Source organism: Diabrotica undecimpunctata, chromosome 3 (genome assembly GCF_040954645.1).
Source record: "Diabrotica undecimpunctata isolate CICGRU chromosome 3, icDiaUnde3, whole genome shotgun sequence".
NCBI lineage: Eukaryota > Metazoa > Arthropoda > Insecta > Coleoptera > Chrysomelidae > Diabrotica > Diabrotica undecimpunctata.
Genome location: NC_092805.1, coordinates 85,151,733 through 85,164,861, shown reverse-complemented (window position 1 = coordinate 85,164,861; position 13,129 = coordinate 85,151,733). Strand labels below are relative to the sequence as shown.

Genomic DNA, 13,129 nt, shown 5'->3' with positions numbered 1-13,129 from the left:
AAAAGATTTACGTGAAAAAGACCCGATGGACAGAAATGAGTGGCAAAGAAGAGTAAGGAACAGCGACCCCTGAAAAAGGAAAAGCTGAGAAAAAGAAAAAGAAGATATTCATTGTAGCACTCCCCTAAACAGAGTACCAGTACCTTGCAATCCGGACACCAATCGGGTTTTTTTGTCACATGTCCGTCCGATATACATTTTGCCAAGTGTTTGGCCAGGTATATTTTACCAATGAGAGTTGTAAACCAAAATCTGTACGCTTTTGTTCATAAATTTGCGTGATTACACATAGCTGATAATTTCTTTGTTCTCTTTTCTGTGTGTCAGTTGGTTGTAAATAACCAGGAGAATGTTTGTTCGTTGTTCCTTAGCGAATCAACTAACCATGGGTAACACACTAAATTTTTGGGTGTTGATACAGCAACACTGGCGCAGCTTATTGTATCAACTTAGTGTGTCAACACTATTGTGTCATATAACACAGTAAGCCATTGACACTACTTGAAAGTTTGAAACCTTCCCTAATGCGTATGCCGTCAATAGAGAGTTATTGCAAACATTTTATTCTTTTATTTTGACGAATGACATTAAATATTTATATATATATATATATATATATATATATATATATATATATATATATATATAAATAATCTATAAACTATAAATTGTATATTTGTCACCTATTATAGGATCCTATAATAAAAATTAAAATAAGATCATAAGACTAAAACGTAGAATTTAATTATTTTCTCATTTAAAAAGAATAGGTATCATAACCCATAATACTCGTAGTACAATATGAAAGGGCAATTATTAGAAGTAGCTATTTTAGGAGTTGTTAAATACTTTTGCATATTATGGGTATATAAAATAGGGAATTTATGGACAATGGATTATCAGGTAATAGTGGAAATCTAGTTCTCAACTTCCATTGTAGAATCGTCAGACAGCAGTTCGAAGTGCTGTATAATCTATCACAAATTGTGTCAAAAATTGTGAATGACAGAGCTTTTGGTATTTTAAAGAGATTTACCATTTTAACATGTGCAATGAGATGTAAGTTACCTTTTGTTCAAAGAATAATACCTAACAAGTTGTTCAATTTTACATAACATTGTAGTTAAAACACGGAAATACTGGCAAATGAGGGTGTTGTTGATATTTGAGTGTAGTACTTTTGATTAAAAACTTTTCATTTATAAATACTAATCTATAAGCCATTAGAATTTCAAAAATTAATCCTTTGTTTTATGTGTTAACCTGTTTATATTGTTAATCCTTTATGTTGGATATCTGTTAAATGAAATACCTAAGTACTCTATTCCACAATATCTGAAGCATGATATCTGCGCATAAAAATTTATTGAAATTAGATACACTGTATACATCCGTAATGAAAATGTCAAATATATTAAATTTAATAAATGAGTTACAAAGATATTCTATGTCTGATCTGTGAATATTAAACACTCAAACATCAATAAAAATGTTCTTTTTAAAATTGATTTGGGTCAAAACATTAATAATCTATATCTGAGTATAAACTTTAATTTGGGATCAATTCAAGTGAGTGGCCCATAAAAAATAATCTAAATACAGAGACTGGTTACATCCTTACAAAACGACAATATTTTGCTAAACCATCGAAATAAGGGCAGATATTGTAAAAACAGATGAAGAAGCTGTAACATCTGTTTTGCATTTACCTAATAGTTGTGCGAGACTCTGACCGAGAATTGATCTTTTCACAAATAAAACCTTTTTGAGAACAAAGTACACAAAGCAAAGGAATACACTGTCTCTTTTTGTTGTATCTTGTATCAAATCGCACTATTGCAGTGAATTGCATTGCTCGGGAACACTCGGGCTGTTACGACGGTGTTACTGTGTAAGGACACTTTATTGTCGCGGTGTCAATACACATGACGCACCGTAAAGTATCAGCACAAAAGTGTCATACCACACAGTGTTACACTAGAATCAACTGTCATAACATTTCGCATAAAGTCTTTTAGTATTAACATCTTATTACCGTAGTAATAGTTTACATATTATTACGTAGTTTTTAATAAATACAAATTGTAAAAATGTAATAAAGTGAAATCCAATATGAAAAAATATTTTTTTAAATCACTTGATAGATTTCCTAACACATTCAATGAAAGCTTTTTCTATCATTCGCATATTTTGAGTGCAATCAATAACACGGTTTGGTTTTATTACAGTTTCTCCTCGATTTTTTGGCACCTATCGTGATTTTTTTTCAATATACCGACGTCACGTTTATCTACCGCATCAATAAAATAGTGTTGCTGATTTTTAAATCGAAAGTTCCAGGTTACACTTTTAATGGAAACTTTGGAAAAAAATTTTGGTTTCGTTTCACTGTACCACAAACATGTTTTTAGTTCAAAAAGTTAACTAAATTGGACTTAAAAAGTAGCATTTGTCAGATTTATTGTAGGAAACATCTTCTTCTTTTTCAGTCTATTTGAATCCATTCCTGGACAAAAGCCTTCCCATGAGTTCTCCACCCTTCTCTGTTTGTACTAGTTGGTGCCATTGGAATTTGTTCAACAAATTTGCGATGTGTCCCAAAAATAGTAGTACATAAAAATGGAAATGAATTTTTAAAAATTGCTCCTGAAGAGTTCTATAAATTTTTGGCTATTTTGTTGCTTTCTGGGCATGTGAAACTTCCAAATCGAAGAATGTAATGGGAGAAATCTCGTGATCGGTTACTGGTTATTGTTAAATACCTTCATTTTAGCGATAACAACGAAACTGATCCACAAGATAAATGCAGAAAAGTAAGACCCCTTTTGAAGCATTTGTCATCAAAGTTTCAATTGTATACACACCTGTTACCCACCGTATAGTCTCTGGAGTCATCATTTCAAACAATTTATTAGGGGAAAGCCCATTCGATTTGGATTTGTTTTGGTGTTTAAATACTCCTACTGTGTTAAATTTGAACTATATGAGAGGAAAAGCCAAAGAGCTAATCTGCCTTTAGGCAGTTCTGTTACAAAAAGGATGGCTTTAGAATGTGTTCCTGAATAAAGTGAAATTTTCCTAGATAATATAACTGTGACTGGAACAATTTGCTCTTATCATATCGAACATGCACCGTTGGAAGATTTAAAAAAAGAAGCCCCATTGATCTATTTATGGTCTTAGAGACGAGTTAAATAATATATCGTGGGTTCAATACTATAACTAGATATATTGTTCTGAAGCTATTTTCTTGTGGCATTTTAAATTAATTACTATTTAAATGGGAATAAGCCACAATTAAAGGTTAAAATACGTTTATTGACGTTTCAATTTCCACTTCGAAAATCTTTTTTTTTTATTTCAGAAGTGGAAATTGAAACGTCAATAAACGTATTTTAACCTTTCATTGTGGCTTATTCCCATTTAAATAGTAATTAATATAACTAGATAACTACAAATTTTCATGTTTTGAGTTATCTACAGCAGCAGAATGTTTATTTTAATGACAAGTCTCAAATAATAATTTTATTTTATGCTAAAAGTAGATATATTTAAATATCTAGTTTAGTACACTTGCGGTGAAGTTTTTACACAGTGCAAAAAGTAGATAACTACAGTTATCCGTCAATCGAACCTGTTGGTTATATTATTTTATATGTGATTTGTTTCGGTAGTGTTTATGTGCCATAGCAATTGTGTTTTTGTGATGTCAAAAAGTTTAAACACAGTTTATTATACAGGAAAACAGTTTATTATAATTTAGATTATCAACTTTCTTAGTCACGATACACAAATCAAGAATTCATAGAATATTTCTGGCTTTAGAGGAAAAAGATACAAGTAAGTATAATTTTCAAATCATATGCTGCTATTTTAGTATAAGTAAATAGAAGTTCTGATTTACATTATCTCAGCTTTATTGACTTGAAATGTCCACATGCTTGATATACAAAAATGTTTTCTTAATTTTCAAGATCTTTTTAAACCGAATACATAATTAGGACTACGTTGCATATTTTTCTTTCAACAGACAGTTCTAATAATATTGAACATGCAGATCAAACTGACTTTCCAGAAAATCATTGTGTTACTGAGGGAATTATTTTATTGACGGCAGAGGAACAAGGTGAGTGGTATTTAAATAATATTATTAGTTTATAGTTTATTAGTTTCTGCTATAGTTTATTTCTACAGTACCTATTTTCACGTAGTCACCTGCTAATATATTATTTCAAACAAAACATAGTTTTTCTTTAAAACGTTGTCTTGTTGTTTTTAGATTTTTCTCCCGATGAATCAGAATACCAGCCAAGTGACAGTAGTCAAAGTGATTCAAAGAGTTCTCAAAAAGAGCTGTCATTTAATCATCAGTCGGTTTTGGAAGGAATGCAGGAGCATCCGGAAAATACGGAAAGACTAAGAAAGCGAAAACGTCAACCAGAAAAATGGTAGAGAAATTTGAAAAAATATCAGAGAGCACATGGGCAAGAATATATCGGTTCAAGAGGTGTTAAGAAATCAAGAATAGAAATGGGACCACCTTGTAAATCCCAGTGTTGAATGAAATGCCAAACAAAGATATCTCTGGAGAGTAGACAGGAAAGTTTCTCTTCGTACTGGAGACTGGCAAATTATGAAAGACAACGAGATTTTATCCATAGCAACTCTGATAAGGTAGCAACAAAAACAAAGACTGCTTCATCTAAGAGAAACTTTACCGCACATTTATAATTGCCAAATAATGGGGTACGTGAAAAAGTATGTAAGACAATGTTTCTTAACATCCTAGGAATTAAAAAGGGTGTTGTTGACGTAGTTTTGACAAAAATGTCTTCAGTGAATCCAACTTTTGGAGATAAGAGAGGAAGACATATTAAAACACTTCTAGGTCCTGAGCTATGAAAAGCTATTAACGATCACATTGAGTCTTTCCCTGTTGTACTATCCCATTACGCTCGATCTGATACAAGCAGGAAATATTTGTCTTCAGATCTAAATATTCAACTAATGCACCGCTTGTATGTTAAATGCTGCGAAGAAAAATGACGACCAGTAACTAAAAAATCAGCTTATAGAAATATTTTTAATACTGAGTACAACTTGGGTTTCCATCGTCCTAGAAAGGATCAATGTCGTTTGTGTGTCGCATTTGATAAAAATGAGATACCTCTATCTGAACACCATGAACACTTAAATAAAAAAGATAGTGTAAGGAGGGAAAAGATAAGAAGGTGGCAATATTGTTGGAAGGAAAAACAATTTCGATTAACTTTGCGTTGCAATTAACTCGTGCGTTGTCAGTGACCCCACTGACAACGCACTTTTTTATACACGTAGATTGGGAACCTACAACTTTACAGTATATGACGTGGCTTCTAAAGAAAGGACTTGCTTCATGTGGCATGAGGGTGAAGGAGGTAGAGGTAGTTGTGACATAGCATACTGCCTGTTCAAATACTTCCAAGTTCTACCACAAAAAAATGTTGAAGATATTCGCTGTTTTAGTGATCGTTACAGTGGTCAAAATTTAAATCAGTTTATGGCGTGTATGTGTATGCATGCTGTTGTCGCCTTAAATTTAAAGACAATCGAACTTAAATTTCTGACGTCAGGGCATTCAGAAATGGAGTGAGATTCAATGTACTCGGCTATCGGATCAGAATTCAAGCGTGTAGGAAAAGCTTATTGGCCAGGTGATTTTAAAACCATTGCCCATAGTACACGTAAAAAAGGAGACAAGCCTTCGCGATCGTTGATGATATTACTTTCTACGACTGGAAAAAGTTTTCCCAGACAAATTTTATAATTAGAAAAAAATATATCAGTGTTCAGCTTGTGCATTGGCAAAAGATGTGCTTTATCCGATTTGAGGGAAATAATCCCTCTGCATTTAAGTATAAAGAGAATTTTACTGAACCGCAGTTTTAAGTCATAGACTGCAGTATTACCACCAGGTGGTCTTCATACCAAACATTGCAAACTCTTTATGAAACACCTAAGTGTATAGTAAAAAATAAATATAACAACGTTCTCGCTTTTTTTCTCCACCCCTCCTGCAATAAGCAAAGACTACCATGGTTTTTATGCAAATCTGCCATATCTGACATCAAAAACTAATACAAGTACTGAGAAACAAAGATATAGACAGACGAGACTTACGAATCATTATTATCAATCTGTATTTGAATAAAAAGGCCAATATAAAGATAGAAGAACAAAAGTCCGAAAATATAGATATAAAGAGAGGAGTATGACAGGGCTGTGTTCTGTCACCATTACTGTTTAACGTGTACAGTGAAGCCATATTCCAGGAAGCGATAGCGGATCTGGGTGATGGAATCTCTGTAAACGGGAAGAATAGTAAATAACATAAGATTCGCTGATGACACCGTTATAATGGCAGACACCCTGGAATCGCTACAAGAATTGGTAAATAGAATTAACGATTATTGCATTAGATATGGACTAAAAATAAATAAGAGAAAAACTAAATTTATGATTGTCTCAAAAACGCAACATGGAAATGAAAGATTAATGATAGAACAAACCCAAATAGAAAAAGTAGAGACATATAAATATCTGGGAACCTGGGTTGATGACAAAAATGGCCAAGGCAGAGAAATCAAAGTCCGAATTGAAACTGCAAGGCAAGCATTTGTGAAAATGAAGACAATGCTTACCAACAGAGACCTTCAGTTGCATCTCAGATTGAGGCCTCTAAGATGTTACATATTTTCTATCTTACTATACGGAATGGAAGCTTGGACATTGAAGAAACAACACATAATAAAAATAGAAGCGTTCGAAATGTGGTGTTACAGAAGAATATTAAAAATTCAGTGGGTTCAAAGGATTACCAATGCTGAGGTACTACGACGTCTAAATAAAGAGTTAGAAATTATGAGCAGCATAAAAAGAAGAAAACTAGAATATTTGGGTCACATAACCAGAGGAGAAAAATATGAGCTGCTGAGAATTATTATGCAAAGAAGGATCCAAGGAAGAAGAAGCAAAGGAAGAAGACGCATCTCCTGGCTGAAGAACCTTAGAGAATGGTTTATCTGTAGTTCACTACAACTTTTCAGAGCAGCAGCCAACAAAGTCACCATAGCCGTTATGATATCCAACCTCCGATAGGAGATGGAACTTTAAGAAGAGAAGCCATATTTATCGAATGTAGATGCTGATGATAAATAAAATACGATTTAGTTATAACTGTGATCCATATTTTTGCTTACAAATTTTTTATTATAATTTACATTAGATATACCTATGTATCTACTATATAAATAAAGCATTTTTAGGTTTTTAATTGTTGTTTTAATTAAGTTTCATTTTACAGCTAATTCACAAAACCCTAATTTAATCAGTGCTAAAACTAGATATCTCGCATTTTAATTAATTTAATTAAAATTTAAATTTTTATAAAATATTTTCTCACATATCAGGATGAGTAACTTCAACTTGAATAAATAAAAAAATAAAGAGTAAGATACGTTACAATTATGTTGCTGTAATTGAATGTCTAAGAAGTCTGAAAACTATTTTTGTGATTATCTTAAAAGAGCAATTTTTGAGTTGTCTAGTTATAGTATTGAACCCACGATATCTTTGTTACATTAGCATGATAATAGCCAAGTAACGTTGGCTACCAATAGAAGTGATGATCTTGTCACCAAAACAACAACTTGTAAATGTTACAGTCATATTCATAAACTACATTTCTATATCATCACCATCAAACATTCATATTTACATAACTTAGGTTAGTACTAAGTTTAGATTTCTATATTAGAATTTTTCTCTTAGAGCGAAATTTAATCCCAAAGATCAATTTGGTTCTGCAGCACACATGGAATCTTAGTCCAAGTTAATCACTTGATAAAACAGATAAATAATGACCTGGAAAACAAGAGGTACTATTGTGCAGCCTTTCGCCAAGTGTTTCTCACCTCCAAGAAGTGTGACTTAATCACACGGGTGGACCCTGGCAAACCTGAGCAGCCCTACCGGAGATTGGGTAACCAACCCCAGTGGAAAGTAGGGTCACGGCCGACGAGGAAGAGAGAAATGGTCCTCCCAAAAGGGGGTTAGGCATAGGGCTAACAACCCTATCCTGGAAAACACACATGTTATGAATGTTCAAGGAATGAAAACCGGACTGATCAAACTACGACGACTGCGCGAGAAAAAGGTACATGATTTAAGAATCGCGACATGGAACATCCGATCCCTATACAGATCGGGAGCCCTCCAAAATCTGCTCGGTGAACTGAATAGATATGAAATAGATATAACAGCTCTGCAGGAAATGAGATGGACCGGGAGTGGCACCATTGACAAAAGACACTACATTATATTCTATAGTTGCGACGCTAAAGACCACGCACTAGGTACTGGCTTCATTGTAAATAAAAAGGTTAAACACCTCGTACAAGACTTTCATGCTATGAACCCTAGAATGTGTATCCTGAGACTAAGGGGAACATTTTTTAATTACAGCATCTTAAATGTGCATGCCCCTACAGAGGAAAAGGAAGACGATGTCAAAGAAAAATTCTATGAAGAACTAGAAGCTGCATACCATTCATGCCCAAAGAATGACATTAAAATTATTTATGGTGATCTCAACGCAAAAATTGGAAAAGAGCTACAATACCTACCAACTATAGGTAAGCACAGCCTTCATAAGGTATCCAACGACAATACCACCAGACTAATAAATCTAGCAACTTCCCTTAACATGGTCATTGCCAGCCCATGCTTGCGAAAAAATATTCATAAGGGAATGTGGAGATCTCCAGATGGGGTTACAGTAAACATGATAGATCATGTTATTATTGACTTAAGACATCACTCAGACGTAATAAACGTATGCGGCAGAAGAGGGGCAAATGCAGACTCGGATCACTATCTAGTGGAAAGTAGAATAAGAGCCAGAATCTCAAACATTAAAAAAGAAAAGGGATCCAAAATTGAAAAATATGAAATAAAAAACTTAGCAGACAACAGAAAAAAGCAAAATACAAAGAATATATAAAAGAAAGGCTAGAAAACAGACAAAAGCACGATGATATAAACAGAGAATGGGAAGCGTGTAAAAACATCATACAAGATGCGGCCAAAGAGACCCTGGGTCTACAAAAAAAGCCTAAATCAACTGAAGGACAGTGATTCGATGAAGAGTATTGTAACATAACAGAGAGGAAAAATAATGCATATCAACAACTACAACAACAACATAGAACACGAAAGGCAGAGGAGGAATATAGAATGCTAAGGAGGGAAGAGAAGAAAATACATCGCAGAAAGAAAAGAGAACACATAGAAAAAGAACTCCAAGAAATGGAAGAACTAAATAAACCATCAGAAACCAGAAAATTCTACCAAAAACTTAACAAAAGTAGAAAAGAATTTAAACCAAGAACAATGATGTGTAGAGGCAAAGAAGGAGATATAGTAACTCAACAGAGTGAAATACTACAAAGATGGACAGAATTCTTCAAAGAAAAGTTTGAAAAAAACGAAGATCCACTATATAATGGAATTATACTGGATCAAACGGATACCAGAGAAACAACCCCCCTTCAGTGGCTGAAATGCAAGAAGCAGTTACCAGACTGAAAAACAAGTCACCTGGATTAGACAACATTAGCGCAGAATTAATAAAGGAAGGTGGAGACTCCCTATTGAATGCGATACACGAACTAATAGTGAACATATGGAATAATAAACAACTGCCACAAGACTGAAATACTGGAGTAATTATTCCGCTACATAAAAAGGCAGATCAGCTTCAATGTAAAAACTACCGGGCAATAACGCTACTGACTGTGGCATATAAAATACTGTCAAATATTGTGTATGACCGATTGAGACCATATGCGGAACAAATAGTTGGGGGATATCAATGTGGTTTCTGCAGGCAGAGTCCACAATAGATCAGATCTTCGTCTTGAGGCAAATCTTGGAAAAGACTAGTGAATTTAATATAGACACAAATCATCTTTTCATCGACTTTAAGAGTGCCTATGATAGCATCCATCGAGAATTTCTGATCCATGCACTGAAAGAGTTTAATATTCCAACTCAACTCATTGATATCATAAAAGAAACACTTAAAGTACAAAGTAAAATTCGAATTCAAAACGAACTAACAGGTACAATTCATGTGAGAACGGGCCTACGACAGGGAGATGCCCTATCCTGTATTCTATTCAACATCACATTAGAGAAAATAATTAGGGAGTCAAAAGTCAACACCAGAGGAACAATAATAACAAAAAGTGTACAAATATTGGTATTTGCAGATGATGTTGATATCATAGCTAGAAGTGAAAGAGAGATGATAGAAGCATTTAATGCGATAGAAAGAGCGGCACAAAACAGTGGCCTAAACATTAATGAAATAAAAACTAAATACATGAAGGCCAGTAAATCGACAGGCCAAAGAAACATACAGAATCTTACAATTGGAGACTATAACATCGAAAGCATGAAAAATTTTACATACCTAGGTTCACTAGTTACCGCAGATAACAATGTCAGTGAAGAAGTTAAGAGAAGAATACATATAGCTAATAAAACATATAATGGACTAGTTAAACATCTAAGATCTAACAACATCACAAGAAAAACCAAATGCAAAATATACAAGACCCTGATAAAACCGGTCCTTGTATATGTTTCAGAGACATGGACACTGTCGAAAAGCGATGAAAACCTATTAGGCACATTTGAAAGAAAAATCCTTAGACACATATATAAGGGGGTAAAGGAAAATGACATATGGCACAGAATATATAACTTTGAACTATACACAGCATACAATGAACCCGAGATCATAACATCCATAAAGATCGGACGTCTGCACTGGATGGGCCATGTTGAACTAATGTTGGAGACTGAGACACCAAAACATATTATGATGCAAACACCAGTAGGAAGAAGGTCAAAGGGAAGACCCCAACTTAGATACATGGAACAAGTGGAACAAGATCTGAAAACACTTAAGATTACCTATTGGAAAAACAAAGCAAGGAACAGAACAGAATGACGGAAAATCCTAGAACAAGCCAGGACCCAGAAAGGGTTGTCGAGCTACTGATGATGATGATGACATTGCATAGCTGACTTAAGTGAAGAAAATTATGCCATGTGGCATTCACAATGCAAAGTAAAACTTGTCCTTCAGTTTACTTCAATGATAGTCAACTAACACAAGCAGACTCCATAAAATATCTAGGTATACGAACACAACTTGGGCTCAATCTACATAAACTCTACTGTATGGTTGGCAGAAATTTGCTGAACAGAAAATAAAATACTTATTTACAAATCAATAATAAAACCCTTGTGGGGCTATGGGATACAGCCAGTAATTATAACCAATAAGCCAGTAATTCTAATAAACCAGTAAATGGCCCCTGGTATGTGTCCAATAAACTGATAGGAAGAGTTTAAAAGTTCTTACTACCAAGAAAAAATCTCAAGCTTAAGTAAAAAAATACAATAAAGACTAAGTGTGCATCCCAAAACACTCAAGCTGTTTGAAATTAGTGGTAAGTGGGAAGACTAAAGTGGTATAAACATAAACAAACAGACTTAAAAAATAACTGGATTTTAAGATCAGATTAAAATAGATATTAACTAATATTTAAACATCATTTGAATTTATGTTCTGGCATTATTGAATAATTAGTTAAAGGGAAACTTCCCTACATGACCATTATGTAATAGACATACATTTGATTTATTGTTCCAATGGAAGGAACAGATTTTTAAATTAAATGGGGTATAAAAAAAGTATTTTTGTTGTAGATTATGGGTATATTATATAGATAATTCTATACATGTGTCACTGTTGTGATAATTCTCAACAGTGACACAAGTAATGTTACACTGAAATAGTTTATTATAAACTATACAAGTTATTAAAGCATTGAAATATAAAATAATCATTGATGCATATATTCTTATTCTGTGTGCCTTCTCAATGGTATTAATGCAATTATTCTTATCATTTTGTGATGATCTTAATAATGTTGGGGTATAAAGGTGAATATATACATTAAAAGCTATATTAAGGCATTCATTATGTTTAGTTAAAAAAGGATTTGCCTACCTTTTGATTTTTTGGTGGGGAATAAAACTCCAGCATATAACCTCCTGTTGCTTTAACCAATTGTAGTCGGCACTTTTCCCATTTGGGAGGACCACCTGGCTGATCTAGACTTTCCGGTGTAGAGTAATTGACAATACCTTCTTTTCTACACTCTACAACAATTTTGGCAAGCTTGGTTTTACTATGGGTCATATCTACATCATCTGAGTGTTGTTTATGAAACAGATCTTTACTTTTACGAAGTACCTTGAAACTGAGTCTGAAAGCAAAACAATATGTGTTACAAACCTGAGCAATTACATAAAACAAGCTGATTTACAAATGTCATTTTACCTTCGAAAAAACGGTTTATGTTGCATTTTCGGTGAACCATCCTCATGCTCGAGTATCTCCTCCTCAGTTCTTGTGCCTACACCATTTGATAATTTTGTATTGTGTAGTCTCCTTTTGTTAAAATCCATTTCGAACTGATCTTTAAATGCTTCGATGTATTTTCTCAAAAACTCCTTGTGAGTAATTGTAGATTTTGCACTTTCCGAAAGATTCATGTTTATGTACTGAGTACAACTTTTGGAAAAATCTTGAGCCGCGGCTTGTGCGTGTCGTTCGCAAAAATTGATCCACGCAATGTCTGTTGTTGAAGATTCTAGCGCCGCAGCCATTGTTTCTTTTATCTATATTAATATCAATCAATTACACCATTTTATTTTACCTATTTTATACCAAAATATTATTGTTTTGATTTGAGATTTTTTGCACTTGACGCCATAACGATATTGACAGCCTTATACAACTGTCATTGTCACAATTATAATTATAGACTGGTAAACGGAATTTACTTTCTAAATATACAAATAATTAACCACAATTTCTGTTTTGAAACTACGTTTATGTTTTCACTTGAGAAATCGTTTAATTTGTATTTTGAGATTAATTTTAATAATAATATTGAGAAAGAATGATATTAAATGCCACATGAAAATATCGTTAGAACAATATAGTAAA

General features: G+C 33.5%; 1 protein-coding gene across 2 annotated transcripts in view; it reads right to left on the bottom strand.

Annotated features, from left to right (window-relative positions):
• Window positions 1–12,907, bottom strand: part of Lnk (SH2B adapter-like protein Lnk) — a 177,086-nt gene extending 164,179 nt beyond the window's left edge. For both annotated transcript variants that reach the window (XM_072526204.1, XM_072526203.1), the window contains exons 1-2: window positions 12,458–12,907; window positions 12,125–12,383 (exon numbers count right to left, since the gene is read on the bottom strand). In XM_072526204.1, coding sequence (XP_072382305.1) covers window positions 12,125–12,383; window positions 12,458–12,786 — 588 coding nt within the window. In that variant the 5' untranslated portion in view covers window positions 12,787–12,907. The remainder of the gene's footprint in view (window positions 1–12,124; window positions 12,384–12,457) is intronic.
• Window positions 12,908–13,129: the final 222 nt, after the last annotated feature.